Source organism: Durotheca rogersii (assembly GCF_024521655.1).
Source record: "Durotheca rogersii strain YMJ 92031201 chromosome Unknown GGS23scaffold_53, whole genome shotgun sequence".
Classification (NCBI taxonomy): Eukaryota; Fungi; Ascomycota; class Sordariomycetes; order Xylariales; family Xylariaceae; genus Durotheca; species Durotheca rogersii.
The window spans coordinates 23,946-42,682 of NW_026251284.1; the positions used below are offsets into that span (position 1 = coordinate 23,946).

The window sequence follows — 18,737 nt, forward strand, 5'->3', positions numbered from 1 at the left end:
TGCAGCTCTCCGTACAACTCACATCGCCTTCCCCAGGTTCGTACCGCGCTACACTCACGATATGCTATTGATCAACTACGAGTGGATGGTGGTGGGGATGGAGTACCTCCTCCGGATTTGTGGAAATAGTTCACTTGTTTACTAGCTAAGCGAGCGAGCAACTCTGACGGCTGACAGAGTCCGTAACCCCGACTACCCTGGGAGAGCAGAGGTGTGTCTACATTGCTATCGTCGTGGATGGGGTGTATAAGCAACACAGTCCTCTTACATGGCCGCGTCCGGCAGCTCCTCAAGCCCTGGGGACAATAGCCGTGGCGTCAGCAATCCATGTTCAACGGGGAGGGGGGTAAAAGAAAAGAGAGCTCACATCCGTCGATGTCTTCTTGGACGGTCTGCTCTTTCTTACAGGCGATGGCCTGAGTGACGGATTGAGTCTGGAGCTGAGAGTAACGGTCGTTGGAGCAACGGGCGTCAAGGGCACGTTGAAGGGAGTCTCCCTTCCAACCGAGCAAGTAATCGCCATGCCAGCCGTAGCCGGTAGTGTCATTCATACTGTAGACAAACGACTGGGAGCCGTCGGTAGGCCACAAGGACCGGTCGTTGAATTCCCGCGTATCCCACATCACTTCGTACATGACCTGCGGCAGGCGTACCGGATGGCTTGCCGGGCATGGCGATGACATCTCGAAGCTGCCCCCTTGAGGGTATGCCACGTGGCTCTTGTGGTCGGCGCTATCAAGGTTCTGACCGTCCCAACAGCTAGATGATGGGAGGACGTGATGTTAACCATTAGCTTTGTTCTTCCACCTCTCGCTTATTTCGGTGTTTGAAACCTGAACTTACAATGCGGCGGAGATAGGCGGAGAAGATAGAGCAACACTCACGTTGGGAAGGTGATAGTGGCACGGATGCCTCCGGCGCATGGTTTGGGGGGGGAGAGCGGCAGTATCCATGCTGGCGTCGGCACAGGGGGCGCCGCCGAAAGGGGTCTGGTTGACGTTGGTGTAGCAGCGATGGCACAGCTGCTTCTGCTGCCCCTGAGCTGTGCGCAGCATCGCGTCCCCGACGAGCATGCGGAAGCCCTATTACGCCTGTAAGGTCACTAGGTCTAATTTACCGGACGGCATCCTGTCCTCCAACTATATTTACTTACCGGTTTGAAGGCGGTGACTTTGGTTCGCCCATCATACGGTGGTATGTAGTAGACAGTAACGCCCTCTTCACCTTGTAGACCCTACATAGGTAGTTATCAGGAGATACTCACGGACAGGGAGAGGGCAAGAGACAGCAGTACGAGGCGCGCCCACGAGGTTGACCATCTGCTTCACACGCTTGTAAGTGCCATTGCGGGCTTTGAAATATAGGTTGGCAGTCCAATAATTCGAGAAGTCTTCGCTGAACGAGCACGTTGTGCAGGTTGACTTGGATGGAAGATCATACTCGACAGGTGGCATAGTGGCATTGAACGAGTTTCCACCGACAATCTGGTGGATATGTGGCGACTGGACGAGGCCGGGAGACACGAGAGGGTCGACGCGCTGGACGACTAATCTGTTATCGATCTCAGACCTCTTGCCCCTTGCGTGTCCAACGTCCGGTAGCATACCTGGAACACTGAAAGCGCATCATCGCCGCCGTGGCATACTGCGCCACGACTTGCCGTGGGATCGCCGCGGCGGCGAGGACGAATGCCACTAACTTCATATTCACGAAAAGAAGAGTGCCGAAACTGGCCTTATCAGAGGAGTGCCGGAGAATGTCCAGTCGGTTAGAAGGCGAACATGCCAAACACAAGACGGGGTGCGGACTATGACAGGATATGAATAAACATAGAAGCGCAACCTCCTCCGAGGCTGTTGTATATCGTTGCCGGTTAAAATAGATCCCCGGCGGTTCACGTCACTGCCGAGGGCAGTGGTCGAGAGCGAAGTGGTCGAGAGCGAATTTGACCGAGGGACGATGACCTCCGGAAGGCGACGAAGGGGCAATGGCAACGACTATTGGCCCGAGATATATAGATGCCACGGAATTACGCCCCGGGTCCTCCCCCCACACGACGCGTTCTATATTGAGGTGGACTGAAGCGGTCGGGCCTGGCGAGCCGCAGGCCTAATCCTCTTCCCTCTCTTCTCTCTTTCGCCCCCTCTCGCGGTCGGGGGAGAGGAAGACATATCCCCGTAGAAATTGATGGGGGACCAAGGCACGCAGAGAATTGTCTGTCAGCAAAATCTACCTGGTTTACCATGTCAGTTCATTCTAAACCACGTCGGCGTTCGTTGTGGAATACCGTACAAGCACATACGTACCTAATGTCGCGTATCTTAAAGTAAGTAGGTACCTGCCTCTTAAAATACACCGTCTATTGAATCATTGCCTATGGCCCATCTGCCAAAGAGGACCTCAAATCTCGGCTAAACGCCAACTTTTTAGGATCAAAGGACTATATCCTGGGTCTGCTGCAAGTCGGCGGGTTCCCCGTCGTACCATCTGTCACATGACCACAGGCTACCCTCCTACTAAAAAATACTAAAACTTACCTATTTTAATAATCTGTTGTAGGCACGTTAGCGCGGTTACGTATAGCCATAGGGATAAGCTCCACTGCTATAGGTTATCATATGTTACAAGGCAACGAGCCACCCTGCCCTCACAAAAAACAATAGTCGCTACTTTTAACTACTTTTGACTTTATTAATATACGTTCTTAAAAGTCACAAATCATATTAGTTAAATTCTCGTTTCGAGCTCTTAAAATAGATACAACTTTAATAAAGTAGAGATACCTATACTAGATAAAATATTATTATTAATAAGAATATAAATTTTTTATATAATAATAATGATAATACCTTCTTGTTAAAAAGATTTTATATTTCTAGAATTAAGCTTTGAAAATATAATTATTATATAATAATAAACCTTAAGTATTTTTCTTAGAAATATCTAATATAAAAAATTTATATAATATGTAATTAAAATATAATAATTAAGTAACGAACGTATATTATAATATAAAATATTTAATTAATTTATTATTTATATAAAATTATAATATTTCTTAAGAAGGAGCAGAGCCTATGTGCTACTAGAGTTCTGTATAGCGTATCCTATCCGGAGGATAGTTATAATACGTTAAACCCTCTATTATACTAATTAATTACAGCGTTAAATACCTCTATAAATACCTCTGTAAATACTGTAGTAGTACGGTAAGACATACCCTCTTAATACATTACGTAACACGCTACGATAGGCCTTATACTTGTATAAAGTAACTATAGCTCCCGTAAGTACGGGCTATGCCATACTTATCATTTAATTTATTACCTAACTAAATTACTATCTTGTTACGTAGCTGGCGAGAGCTACGTGTAGCTTACTAGGTTGCACGTAAAGAGAGCAATAGAATGCGGGTAAGAAGGTATATATTAACTAACTAGAAAGAAGGAAAGCTACTAGAAAGTATGGAGCAATCTACGGGTACATATAAAAGTGCTCAACCAGCTTAGGTAAGCTCGGTGGTTCCTACTAGGAGCGCATGCCTACGTAATATATCTTTATTGTTTTTACCTTAATTAAAGATTCATTTTTATTATTAGATTTGCCGTTTTTTTATTGGTATATTTATCTTAATTATAAGCGCTTAAGTCGCTTCGTCGTACCGCTATAACCGAATAAGTAACTTTTACGCTTAGCCCCTTTTCTCTCCTTACCTCTTATATCTTCGGGCTAGCGACTATTACATCTCTACGACCAAAGGATATACCTAAGATATAATAACTACATTAGATTCCTCGTTTCTCGATTAGTATAATAATATTAATTTTACCTATTTTAAATTATTATACATATTATAATCTTTAATAGAATATACTTTCGAGTAAGCCTATCCGGGACTCTAATATAACGTACGCTTTACTTGTTCTTAATAACGACTACCTTATAACTTTTTAAACCCTTAACCTTTAGTTTATAGAGTTTCTATTACGTTACTAGAATTAAAAGAATACCGATCGCTATCGGCGCTACTATATAACCTGCGAAGTAATCCGCGGTTTAGGTTAAAATAAAATATTCTGTTTTATAGTTATTTATTTACTATAAGGAGGTACGTATAAGCTCGGTAATTTTTATAATGATATTACTACTATTAGAATAACGTTTCGCCTTTAAATAATGGCGACGCTTTTAAATTATCGATACTAGGATATAATACGACGACTAAACCGCGTTTATAGCGATTAGGATAACCTTCGTATAGTTATTTATTTACTATATAAAGGTATCCGTAAGCTTGAGAAACTTTTGTCGTAATATTACCGCTACTAAGGATAATACCTAGCCCTCGATACTAACCGCTCCCCCGAACCGCTAATAATATAATATATTTCGCACGAGTAAATAGCGCTTATAGGGATTAAGACAGCCCCTTTATAGTTATTTATTTACTATATAAAGGACGTAGGAACGCTTTAATATAAATTACGATAACTTATACGATCCGTTATTCTCTTATTAATACTAAAGGCGAATAAAGGCTAATAATAATTATACCTTAACTAAACTTACGATAACTTCTTTTTCCCTCTAAATCTATTAATCGGTATAAATTAAATATATAAATATTAATAACTTATTATACTAAAGGTATTTTAAAATGCCTAAACGTAGCGACTCGACGATATAATATACGATATAATATAGATATTAACATTAATAGTATAGATAAAATTAATAAACTAATAGTTATTAATAACCGATATGTTACGTAGAGAGCCACCTATACATGGCTCCCTACTTCTTCTCTAGTTACTCGCTTACCTAACATAGCTCCTAGCTCGCTTGTATAACATAGCTCGTAGCTCCCTATCGTTTATATATAGGTAGCTCGTATTTTCTTTATTTATCTCCTTTCTTCTTAGATAGTTAGTTAATTTACCTTCTTCTTCCTACCTTCCGTTACTCCTAAGAAGTAACCTTAGTACCTACGTAGCTCTCCCGATTTACGTAATAATTATAAGCCCGGTAGCCCTTCTAAGGAGCTAAGTTAACTAAGGTCTTATTATATAAGCTTTCGAGTATTTTTATTATTTATCTCTATCTCTTTAATCTTTCGATTAATCGTTTTTTTTCTTAAATATCGCTTTTATTTATATCGTTTTCGTCTTTCTTTCGAGTAATATATCTATAATAATTACTAATATTAACGAAAACTTCTCTATTAAAAAGCTACCTATTAATATTAACCTTCGTAACTTCGACGAATATTTACGATAATTTATTACTTTCTAAAACTACGCCGAGTAGTTCGATATCTAGAAGGATATTAATCCTAACGCGAACGATTATAAGCTAAGCTCGGCGATACTCTTATCGTTCGAAGAATTTATCGCTTAGGAAAAGGAGCGAGCGAGGAAGTAGTACCTCTAAGCTTTCTACGAATAGGTTAAGAAAGATCCTATGACTCGTAGGAGGGAGTTAAAAGCTCTAGCCGAAAACCCGCGTTACCTCTTTATCGAAGATTATAAGTAATTATTTAAATAAAGTCGCTCTTAAGAGTTTTAAGCTATCATCGCTAGTAAAAGTTACCGAGCTTTTTACTATTAGATTATATCCTCGGTCTTTATTAATTACTTCGAGTTCGTCGGTATATAGCTTAAAGCTTAGGAACTTAAGCCGAACGTTTAAAATATTATAAGATTATTCCGCGACTACCTCGCTCTTATTTTTATTACTATATAAACGTTCGTTCGTTAGGAATACCGCGAGGTCTTATAAAAGGTAAAGGTAGGTATCCTTTACGGCGAGTAATTCTTTACCGCTTAAAATAACGCTTACTACCGAGCTCTCGCTTACGATATTAACGAGATCCGAGGCGTACTCGGAGCGAAGGATTTCCTCGAAGCTATTAAAGCTAAGATCGCTTTAAACTAAGCTATTCGCGCGACTATTAAACTAATTACGGTAAACCGGTTTAAACGATAGCTACGTTTCCTTATAAAACTAAGTAAAATATTCGGAGCTTTTATTTCCGAGGATAAGAAGATAAGTAAATCGGCCTTTACATATTAATTACGTATTAAAAAACTACTTTAGGATATAAAGCCGGAAGAACTAACGTTAGTAGCTTTAATAGCTTTAATAATTTAACCGATAACGCTAAAGCTAATAAGTATTTATATAATAAATAATATCGTTAAGCTTCGGAAGTATACGTTAACTTTTAATTTATTATTACCGGTAAGACGTTACGATAAATCTCGTATATATTCGACGATATAAAACTAGCTATTAAATAATGGTATAACTTAAGCGACTTTACTTTATTCTAAGCTCTTATTAAGAGCGACGAATAAAAGATTACCGCTCTTAGTTAAGGTAGCTCTTTCGAAACTAATCCTCCTCGGAATAAGCGTAATAAAAATAATAAATAATTCGGCAATATTAACGTAACGATAATCGACCTACGTATTATTTATATAACCTCTAGCGTAAAGGTATTTTTTATTATAAATTTAATACGATACCTCCTTTCCGAAAGTATTATCTTCGATAACTACGGAGCTATTTACCTTATTAATAACCGGAATCTATTAATTAAAGGTTCGTTCGCTCCCGCTAGAAACGGGTAGACTATCGAAGCTAATATTACGAGCTTTTTTATTATTAGTATTAATACTCGCGTTATTAAGAACTACCTTTAGGATAAGTCGGGTAAGCTTACGATCGACCTTATACTTTAGGACGTTATTCTCGTTAAAGATTTTTATATTAATATTATTTCCGAAGTAAAGCTTCTTATTATTAATATTTAGTACTATAGTTTTAATTACTCCTTTTACTAGGGATCGATTAAGAACGGATTTATTATAAGAAATCTCGAACGTCGTTATAACCTAATGTTTTTTAAATTTAAGTAATTTTCCGTTTACTTATAAATTCTTTTTATAATATCGTTACATATATTTATAATAATATTATATAACATAATATTACTTATTATTATTCCGATTATTAAAAAAAGAAAGACTTAATAAAGAAAATCGAGAGATTAAATGAAACCGAGAAAAGGTTCCGAGTAATTCTAGTACCTTAGAGCTAGGTACCTTAGCCCGGAGGCGCTTAGAATACTCGTAAAGTATGCCTAAAATATCGAGATTAACGGTATGCCGACGCTTAAGTACGAGTACTATAGGCTTACGATAGGTAAGAAAGTAATCTCGCGCCGATTATTATTACATCGCTTGCTACGCTCTTTTTAGCGTATATATTAAGATTTATTTAACTTTCCGGAAGGATATAACGGCTTTAAATAAATACTCGTTATTAAAGATAAATATAGCGGAATACTTTAGGGAAAAACCCTTAAGAATAAATAAAGTTACTTAGTTACGAAGATTATTTAATTCTTTAAAAGATAAATACGACGATAGTTCCGCCTCTCGATTTATAAGTTCCGATACGATAATAAATAAGTAATAAATAAGATTAAAGGCCTAACCGGATATAAGATCTAGGCTTAAGAAGAAGGTATTAATCTCGAGTTACTATTAGTAAATATTAAAGAGCTAACTAGTAAGGGTAAGAAAGCTAGATAATTTATTATCGTTAAATCGATTAAAATAAGAATAAGAGTAAGGCTTTTAGAAAAGCTATGGCTTAAGTACGTAAAGGCTACGGTATATCTAATAAATATAAGCCCGAGCTATATATACGATCTTCGCTCGCCTTATAAATTATTTAATACCTAGTTCATCGTTTACTTTAGATAGTATATACCTACGCTTATAAGGGAGCTAACGAACGACTTAAGGCTAAACTAATATAGAATCTATACGTACGGATATCGCGCGTATCCTTTATTAGGAAAACGCGCTTAAGATCTCGATAAAAAGGGATTTAAAGTTAAACCGAGAACTTACGTCGGTTATTTAATTAGATATTATATATTTAACTTATACCGTATATAAGTTCCTAGATTAAGAAGAGTAATGCTAACTAGAGACGTCGTTTTCGATAAAGAAACGTTTTACGATAAGTCTAAAGAGCTATAAACCGAAAAGTTTACTTAAAAGAAGTTAAACCGGATCGACCTTATAAGTAAAGTTATTAATAATATAACGAAAGTTATTATTAAAGCTTTAAATATTTAGGATTCGTAAGCTTTCTTTATTATAAAGTTTATTAACAAGTTACTTTAATTCGGAAATAACGAGCTTACTTCGAGCGATAATTTAAATATAACTTAGTTTATTAACCCGAACTTAGGAATAGGTAAACCTAAACCGGAGAAAGCTCTAGAAGAAGAAGAATCCGTTACTTTAATCTAAAAGAAAGTTAGATTTATAAACGATTAACCTTTAAACGATCGACCGTAGACGCCTTTAGACGCTCCGATTTAATCCATAAAAGAATCCTTGGAATTATTCGATTAAAAAAGAAAGATATAAGAATAACTTAAGGCGGAATCCCAAGCTCTAGAGCTAACGGAGTAAGGGAATAAGGAAAAGTCGGATTAACCTAGTAGGCTCCCGAGTCTTAGGCTAATACCAGAATCTCCTTCGGGACCGTTTAGAGGCTAGAGAGCTCCTATAGGGAGCCCTTCGCGACTAAAGCGAGGTATCGTAACGGAAAATCGCGTAGAAACTAATACCGATCGGGTAATGCATTATCCTAATAGAACGACGATTAATAAAAAGCTTAATATCTTTCGGAATCGAAAGCTATCTACTTAATCCGAGCTTAACGAGTTATTAAATCTATCCTTATTATCTAAAAAAAAGCGGAGAAAATATAACCGTAAAGTATATCCCTTAACTACGCGTTATAGCCGGAGGAAGCGAGGAAAAAGTCCCGAAAAGGAGGGATTAAATAAAGGATAGACTAATACTAGCGCTTTTATATTAGGCATAACTTCGAATAAGTTAATCGATCTAACGAACGACCGTAATTAGTTCGAATTTACTTCTATATTCTTACTTAATTAGCTCGACGAAACGTAAAACGATTAATCTTTTATTACGCTATATTTAATTATTATAGCTACCTTAATATAGGCATAAGCCGAGTGACTAAGCGTAGCGCCCGATAAGATAATAATCTATCGCGATAAATTAACTAAGCTCCTAAAAACGTAGAAAGAGCTTAATAGTTACCCCTTAGGAAATCGTTTTAAAGAAAACGCTAGGTTAGAAATAAATACCTTTCTAAGCGCTACGGTTTAAAAAGTTATTAATCGCGACTAAGCTTAAATTAAATTAATATCGTTAAAATAAGTTTTCGATTATAAATTCGATAAAGATAATTATCTCGATAAATATAAATCGCGTTTAGTTACGCGAGGAAATCTCCTTCCGAAGGAATTACTCGAATTAACGTATATAGTGAACAGGAGCAGCGTGGGCACGCTGACGGAGGCACGAAACGGCTACCCAACTGCCAACAACTGGCCCAGTGCCGATCAGACCTAGATTACAGCTGTAAACAGCTGTAATCGGTTGATCGGCCAGTTGAAAACGGCAGCTGGGAAAGGTAACTGGAAAAGGCAAGACGAGGATAGCTAGAAAGGCATGGTAAGAAACGAGTGAATAGCTATAGGTCGTGATATCTATAGGTCTAAGTCTGGCTGATGAAAATATGAGTACGCGACCCATATAAATATACATCGAAAAGGCTACGTGGCCTAGATCTACCGTACTACTATAGCCTCCCTAGTTTAATTGATCCGTAAGGAGTAATTGAACTCCTAATAGTAATAGGTGCGGTGGCTCTCGTTCCTGTTCAACCTGATCCTGATCCCGATTAACCCTAATTAACTGAAAGCTAGCTAGTTTAATTAAAGGCCAATAGGATAAGTCAGGAAATAGGGCTAACTGGGAGCGATTGTAATAGTAATAAGTGGGTGGTGGGGTGGGTGACTGACTGCAGCCGTGCCTGATCCTGAACCTGAACCTGATCAATCCTGAACCTGATCGGTACCGTGGCTAACTGGGAGCTAAGCCAGTTCACTCCAAAGGCCATTAGGAAATAATAGGAAAGATCTGATAACAAGAACAACTGGGCTGGCGGAGCTGTAACCTGTAAACTGACCTGATTAACCTGTTCCTGATTAACCCTGATTAACTGGGAGCGAGCCAGGTCCATCAGGGCCACCAAGAAACAGAGATTAATCGGAAAATAGGAACTGTAACGGGGCAGGTAAAACAAGCGTAGCTCCCGAAAGAAATAAAGAAATAATCCCATACGATGCAACGTAATCTCCGTCCTTCTCGTCCATGGCTGTCTTTTGCCGATCCTTTTTAACTGATTCCTGATCCTGTAAACTGACTGATATATCCTGTTTAATGCCCGTTTCTGTGACTCGTTTCTGGTGACCGTTCCTATATTCGTCCGGCAGTATCTACCGGGCTTCCCTTGACCCTCGATCCCTCCCCTATACGTGGTTCTAGGGGCTCTCTAGGCTCTTCCTACTAACTATATATCGGTAAGGGCGATAAGAGGGGTCTCCGGGCATTAACCTATAACTCGTTTCTTTCCTGTGGCTGTTTCTGGGCTGTCTTGTTTAATATCTTATCTGTTTCGTATCGCGGTATCGTTTGTATAGGTCTTTGATCCTGATCGGTACGTCCCCGATCAGGCTTGTGGCGTAGGTATAAGGTCTGTCGGTATCTTCGTGTGGCAATTGAGGGCATCGTGGCACCTATCGTTAGGGAGAAACCTCCCCAGGTGCCGTATCTGGCTGGAAGGGATAAAACAAGGGTAATCGGAGCTATCGGCAAGCCTCTTATAATTGAAATAGATCGATCGGTAAAAGAACGGATGCCTTCAAGCGCGTGTTGTAAAAAGGGGTAGTGGCGGTAACGGAGTTAGATTAACTAAGAGAAAAACTGCCATCTAGGTACTTGAAAAACGACGGAGGCAAAACTAGGTAAAAACGGGTATAGCTCCTTTAAAAGAGACAATTGAGAAACGAGAATAGGGATTCCTGCTGATCGGCGAACGAGCTTTTAGGTAAGCTGATTAAAAGCTGATGGGAGGGCGTGGTTGTTAATGGTCGCTATGGTTGTCTGCCCTCCCTGTTAATCCTAACCTGAAAAGGCTTAAAAGCCAAAAGCTACGAAAAACGGCTCTGGAGCTACGAAAATAGCTCCTAATTAACTAAAAAAATAGGGAATCTCCTAATCGTCGTATCCTAAACCTATTAACTATAAAACGGTCGATTAAAAGGTCGCTCCTAAGGCTAAGGTAAGGACGAGCTACTAGGTGGTCGCTATTGAATAGGAGTAGCGTAGGTACGCTAACGGAGGCACGAAACGGCTACCTAACTACTAATAACTAGCCTAGTACCGATTAGACCTAGATTATAGCTATAAATAGCTATAATCGGTTAATCGGTTAGTTAAAAACGGCAGCTAGGAAAGGTAACTAAAAAAGGCAAGACGAGGATAGCTAGAAAGGCATGGCAAGAAACGAGTAAATAGCTATAGGTCGTGATATCTATAGGTCTAAGTCTGGCTAATGAAAATATGAGTACGCGACCTATATAAATATACATCGAAAAGGCTACGTAGCCTAGATCCACCGTACCACTATAATAGTAATATTCGTAATAAAATCTTTCCAAATAATAATAATAATCGCGGCTTATTTTAATCTTAAGGTAAATTAATTCGATATTAAAAACGCTTTTCTCAACGTAGCTCGACCGGAAGACGACTTAATACTAATCGAGCTATTAAACGGATTTAAAAAAGAAGGGAAGTACGCGCTCGCTATAAGAGTAATATACGGGTTCCGAAACTTACCCCTACTTTAGTTTAAGGAACTCGAAAGTACCCTTACCCGTTTAAGACTCTAAAGCTCTCCGGAAGAGCTATATATATTTTATGTACTAATAAAAGAAGTATTTGTATTAATATACGTCGACGATCTACTACTTATATACGATAAAAGTAATAATTCCATAGCTTAAAAGGTAGCTTAAGGGTTAAAAACTACTTATATAGTAAAAGAGTTAGGGCTAATAAGCTAGTATTTAGGAATTCGGGTAATACGTAATCGCGAAAACCGGACGATAACCTTAGTATACGACGCCTACATCGAGAAAATCGTAAGTCGCTTTAACTTGATAAATAATAACTAGTTCCTTATAATACTACTACCGATTATCGAGCTTATGAAATTTATAGGCGTCGCTTCGAAGTAATAAATTAAGGAATATTAGGAAAAAGTAAGGTCATTACTTTATAACGTAATTATGACCCGCCCGAACGTAGCTTTTATTACGTTATAGCTCTCTTACTTCCTTACTAACCTAGGACCTTAATATATAAAAGCCGTTAATTAAGCGATTAAATACCTTTATACTACGCGCTACCTTAGTATTAGGTATAGGGATAAAAGTAATAATATATAAGCGTTATTAATCGCTAGCGACGCTTCTTTCGTAAACGATTCAGAAATTAGAAAATCGTTATAAGGCTATATTATATCGTTCTTTAGAGGCCTGATAATATAAAAGGTAGCTCGCTAAGTTATAATCTCGACGTCGATAACAGAAGCTAAGCTCCTAGGATTAAAGCATATAGCTAAGGAAACGATAGCTCTTAAGCGCTTCTTTAGGAACATTACTTTAAATTTAAAAGAGCTATAAATTATTTATAGCGATAATTAATAAACTATTAAACTAGTCGTAGAAAATAAGGAAAGAGTTAATATAAGGCTCCGCTATATAGATATATAATACTTATAACTCCGATAAAAGCGATAAAAGGGCTTCTTCGAGGTATTCTATCTACTTATAAGGCAGATACCGGCGGACGAACTAACTAAAGCTCTTCTTCGCTAATTATTCGAGTACTTTAAATCGTTACTTAACCTCTAAGACGTAAGAGGAGAAATAACGATATTAAAGCTCTTAAATAATACGAAAGTAACGTAGGATTTTAATTTAACTATAAGAAAAACTAACCTAAAATAATATACTTTACTCGAAAGCGACGTAAGGGTATTAATCTAAAAAGAATCTACGCGTAATAAGATTTTACTACTTAACGAAAGAGTTAATTTATTTAATAAAGCTAATATAATACTTTTAAAACTCCCGAAAACCTAACGACCTTTAGAGCTACCGGCTTTAGTACCTTTTCTAAGGTTATATTTATTCTTTAGATTACTTACCCTAACCGGAACTAAGGTACGGCTAGTTTTATTATTACTAAATCGTATATAACTATTTAAAGCTTAATTTAATAATATCGGGCTTAGTAATAATAGGAATAAAGCTCTAAGCCGAAGTAGTTCCTCGTTTAATATTAACTTAAGAACTTAAACGGAAACGAATAAACCTACGAAAGGTACGGGTAGTTCGTTATCGGATACCTCTACTACGGGCGTAACTACTACGAATACGGGAGCTACGAGGGGAACGGGTCGGAATCGAAACCTATCTACGTTTAACAAGAAAGCTACCGTCCTAGGCGAAAGTATCCGTAGTCGCTTATCCGCGTAAAGACTCGGCAACAAGCGATAATATAAGCTAACGCTATTATTTAGAATAATATTAACGAAGTAACTCCTTTATTTCCTCGCGAAAAGTAATAATTTAAAGTAATATAATTAAAAAAGCGACCTACGATAAAGGAAGCTCGGAATTTACTACCTTAGAGTTAAGGTTTATTATTTAAGCGGCGACGAGCCGCTAAGTAAGACGTATAACGCGAGGGTAACTATAATTAATTAACTTACGACGAAAGCTTATATAGCTTTAAGAAATATTTATAAAGCTACGTAAGAATAACTACGCGAATAACGTAAGTAATAGTTAATAAAAGCTAAAGATTAAAAACACTTTCCCGTCGAACGATATTAAATAACGTTATTAATATACTAATAATAAGGAATATTATTACGCGGGCCGTATTCCTTAGTAATAATAAAAAATAATAAGGCTATATTATTACTAGCTCGGGTAGCTCGTCTGATTCCTCTAGACGTAAACGATGATTCGGTAGCTCCCTAGGAATTAAATCGTATTAAAAACTCCCGAGGAACGCGAATAACCGGGATAAAGCTTAGCTCGGTTAATTAATAGATAGTAATAAGAGTAACGATAGGAATTAACTCGAATTTAAAAGCGCTACCTTTACCGGAAGTTTACTTTTTAAGCGCGAATATAAAGAACGAAACTAAGTTAGGAACGAGAATTAAAATAACGGTAGCGCTAACGCGATAACGCTTTCCTAAACTCGGTATAATATTATTAACGATAAACGAGCGATTATTAAATTATCCGTAACTTAAAAGAAAAAAGGAACCGCCGGCTCTCGTTAAGCGAATAAACGTCGGCGCGATAGCGGTAATAATAGTAGGGAAATTATTCTCCTCGCCTCGAACTCTCGTAAAAATACCTAATATATATAGTAACGGCTCTATAAGTACTCGGTACTCGCCGATAATTTCCTTCGGAGCTATTAATATAGCGGCGGCCTAAGCTTTCGAAATAAGAACGACTACTAGTTCTTATTTAATTATAATAATAAACGCTTAACGGAATCCCGGGATAGTTCGAATAATTACCTCTAAGTCGCTTCCGGAGTCGCCCTTTATAAAGCTATCCGTAATTTCTACGTCCCGAGGTATAAACTTAGAAGTATTATTATTATTATCTAGCTTTATAACCCCTTACTTACGAATAACGCGACGAACCCCCTCTCGCTTTAAATCTTTACGTACTTATTCCCGCTTAATATAACGAATTCGCTACTTACGAGCCTTACCTTTAAAGCTACTTTCCTTACGAGCCCGCTTACGTATAGCGGCCTTAAGCTTTAGCTCGGCTAGGAGAGCTCGAGGAAGCGAAAGAATACGTCGGGCGATACGACGTTCGAAGGAACGGAGCTCCGTAATATTCCATACCATAATTAAACCTCGGTCGGAAATCTAAAGTAAATAATTAATTAAAGGCTTATAATTTATAATAATTATAATACGAAAGTTAATTTATATATCGGTAGATAGATTACTTTTCTTTATCGCGGTATATAAAGAGATTATTAATACCGGCGTTAAAAGGAAAGTTATTTATAATAACTACCGAAATATACGTATTAACCGCGATATCGCGGGTAAAGCTATTAAGGTAAGCGATAGTAATATCGAGAAACGTATTACGTCGTTTTTCGGTAGCGTTAGATATAATAATAGAAATAGCTTTAGCGGTACCCGGAATATTCGAAATAACGATAGCTTCCTTTATAATAATAAATTAAATAACTAGCTTTACGTATTCAGCCGGAGCTCGGTTGGATATAGCGGGGTCGTAAGCTTGCTCCTCGACGAATATCTAGGCGTAGCTACGGAATTAACTTATACCGTCGCTTAATATCTTAACCGCGCTATCGATATTAGTAAGGATCTCGTAGGAGTTAGAATGGTCGGATATTTTATCAAGCTATTAGCGTTTAATCGCTTATACGCGTATTAATATTATAAAAACGCAAGCTTATCTTACGCTTCGCGCTTATTATATTAATATATAGCTTACGTTAATACCCTATTATAAGTTCGTTACGAGAGTAAGCGATAGTAAGGAAGTATAGTAATAAAGAAAAGACCTACTTAAATAAAGTACGAACGAATAAAGTAATATATAAGTCGTATTCGTAATCGAAAGTAATAAAGAATTAAAAAGGAGCGTATTTAATTAGCTTTAGATATACCTTTATAAAAGAAAAGAAAAAAGAGAAAAAGCTATTACGAAAGAGTAGGAGAATTTTCTCTTATAGTATAAAAGCTCGAGTATAGGTAGGAGCGTTACCGGGTACTAACCTAGTAAAGCTACGAGAGGGTTCGCGTACGATAATAATAATATAAAGCGACGTAATAGGAGCCCTTATATGCATATAACGAATACGGTAAATATACTTAATCGAAAGCTACGATATATCTCTTTTATCGGGATATTAAAAAGAGCTAATATAATAATTAATTAAGAAGATACTTTAAGTTATTAGAAGTATTATATAAAGGCGTAAGTAATTAAAGCGAGTAAGGCTCGAGCTAACCTAGGACTTCTATTAGGAGGATAGCTAAGCTAACTATCGCGAGCCCTTCGGCTAAGCTACTATCATTATTTAACTAAGCTCGCTATCGCGAGCCTAGCTAAGGAGTATATTACGTAAAGAGCTACCTATATATAGCTCCTTACTTCTTCTCTAGTTACTCGCTTACCTAATGTTACGTAGTAATTAAACCAGCCTATATAAGCCTACATACCGCAAAGCGTGAATGTAGGCGTCTACGTTTTACGTAATAGTTATGAGCCCGGGGTACTTCTAAGGAGCTATTATTACTTAGGTTATTCCAGCGTAAGTAAGCAATATATATTCATTTATCTCTTAGATCTTACGATTATTCTCCCTTCTTATTTTTTATACCGGTACTTTGCTCTCGTATCTAGTATTAAATAATCGCTTACTTATTTCGCTATAACGACTAATACGTCCGAATTCTTACTAGATAAGATTCTAGTTAACGTTTACTTACGAGCTTACGATAAGTAGCTACGTTAGTTCCTTACGCTTAAGTCGACCGCTATTTAGTTCGGTATCTAGAAGGACGTTAATCTAGATAGAGCTAAGTTTAACGCTACTCGAGTCGTAATAGGTACTCTTAAGGAGTATATTACTTAAGAGAACGAACTCCTTAAAGAAAACTATAAGAAAGCCGTTTACGAGTAGACGTCGATCCTAATTAAAGACCGAGGAGATTAGCTACTAAGGCTTAAGATACGAACTCGAGAGTAATAAACGGTAGCGTATAATAAGCTCGTTTCTTAGTAAATAACGATCGAGGCTTAGGTTATAGTTATTAATAAGTAGCATAAGGTCTTCTATAGCTAGATTCTCGCATTTATTTCTATAGGCTTTCTTAAGGTAGCTAATATAGAGATATAGTTCCTAGACCTTAACCCGATTATTTAAAACCTCGTAAAGATCCTTCGTAAGTAGATTACTTCTATCGAAGCTATTATTAAGACGCTCGTTAGGCGAGAATACCGTAAGGTACTTTAAAGAATAAAAGCAGGTACCTATAATCTCGAGTAATTCTATGCTACGTAGTAATATATCTTCCTTCGTATTCGCGCTTATTATATTAACGAGATTAAGGGCGTTATAGGAATAAAGGATTTCCTCGAAATAATTAAGGCTAAGATCGTAATCGACTAGGTTATACGGGTATTAATCGCTTTTACGGAAGCTAATAAACTTAGCGAGTAACTAAAGACCCTTAAGTAATTAGGTATCGTATTTAGCGCTTTCGCTATCGAGAATAAGTAGAAAGGTAAATTAGGTTATAGAATTTTCGTAATAACCTACTAAGGACCGACTTTAGGAGCGAAATTAAGTAATAATAGCGGCTAAGGAAAAGTAACGAGCTACGAATACCCTTATAAATCTAGAGGTAAACTATATATATAGGTAGCTTGCTTTTATAGAATCCTTTAGAAGTCCGTTACTAATTAAACTATACGTAACCTAAAGCCGATTCCGGTTAATATCATACGAAAAATTAAGGCTAGATACGACTTACCTAAATACGTTAAGCTCTGAAATTAAATTAACCGCTAAGGATAGGACGTTTCCGTAAATAATATACCTAATAATCGCTCCGGAAACGGGAGAGGAAATAACGCTACTACATAACTAGCTAATATTAACGTAATAATACTCGACCTACGTATTATATACTTATTTACTTAAATTAAGATCTACTTTATAATAAATCTAATCCGATACTTATTATCGGAAAATACCGTCTTCGATAATTATAAAGTAATCTACCTTATTAATAATTATAACCTTTTAGTAAAGGGGTTATTCGTTCCTGCTAGAGATAAATAAACGGTCGAAGCTAGTACTACGAGCTTTCCTATTACTAGTACGGGTCGTAGGATTATTAAGAAGTATATCTTAAATTAATCCGGTAAGCCTGCCTTTAATCTAAAGCTTAAGGACGTCGTACTTATTAAAGATTTCTACGTTAATATTATTTCTAAGGCGAAACTTCGTAGTATAGGTATTTAGTTTTACGGTTTAAATTATACTTTAAAGAATGGAACCCTCGAGAAAAGTATTATAGTAAGGAAGCTAAAGCGACGCTTTAACCTAGTCCTTTTCGAATTTAAGTAGTTCTTTTCTTATTCGTAAGTCTTACCCGTAATATTATTTATAATACTATCGAGCATTCTACGTAGCGTAGCGTCGATCGTAGTAGTATCTTATTTCCCGGAAAGAAACGTCCGGTAAAGAAGATCGAAAGATACTACTAAACTAAGAGAAGACTCTAAGATACTCTAGCATTAACGAGTAGGATACCTTAGTCCTAAGGCGCTTAAAGCCTTCGTTAAAAACGCCCGGAACGTTAAGATTAACGGTATACCTATAATTAAGTACTGTAGTAGTGCGGTAAGACATGCCCTCTTAATGCATCACGTAATACGCTACGATAGGCCTTATGCCTATATAGAGTAACCATAGCTCCCGTAAGTACGGAATATACCATACTTATCATCTAGTTTACTACCTAACTAAATTACTATCTTTATTATTTTTACCTTAATTAAAGATTCGTTTTTATCATTAGATTCGTCGTTCTCCGATTAGTATATTTATTTTAGTTATAGGCGCTTAAGTTACTTCGTCGTACCGTTATAACCGAATAAGTAACTTTTACGT

At 37.2% G+C, this 18,737-nt stretch overlaps 1 protein-coding gene across 1 annotated transcript; it reads right to left on the reverse strand.

Moving 5' to 3' along the window:
* Positions 1-264: 264 nt before the first annotated feature.
* Positions 265-1,704, reverse strand: GGS23DRAFT_608143 (uncharacterized protein; the record flags this gene model as incomplete). The annotated part of the gene is made up of 6 exons (XM_051520161.1): positions 265-296; positions 368-759; positions 907-1,082; positions 1,154-1,234; positions 1,308-1,551; positions 1,607-1,704. 6 exons carry the CDS (start codon positions 1,702-1,704, stop codon positions 265-267), a joined length of 1,023 nt encoding a protein of 340 aa, XP_051367271.1.
* Positions 1,705-18,737: the final 17,033 nt, after the last annotated feature.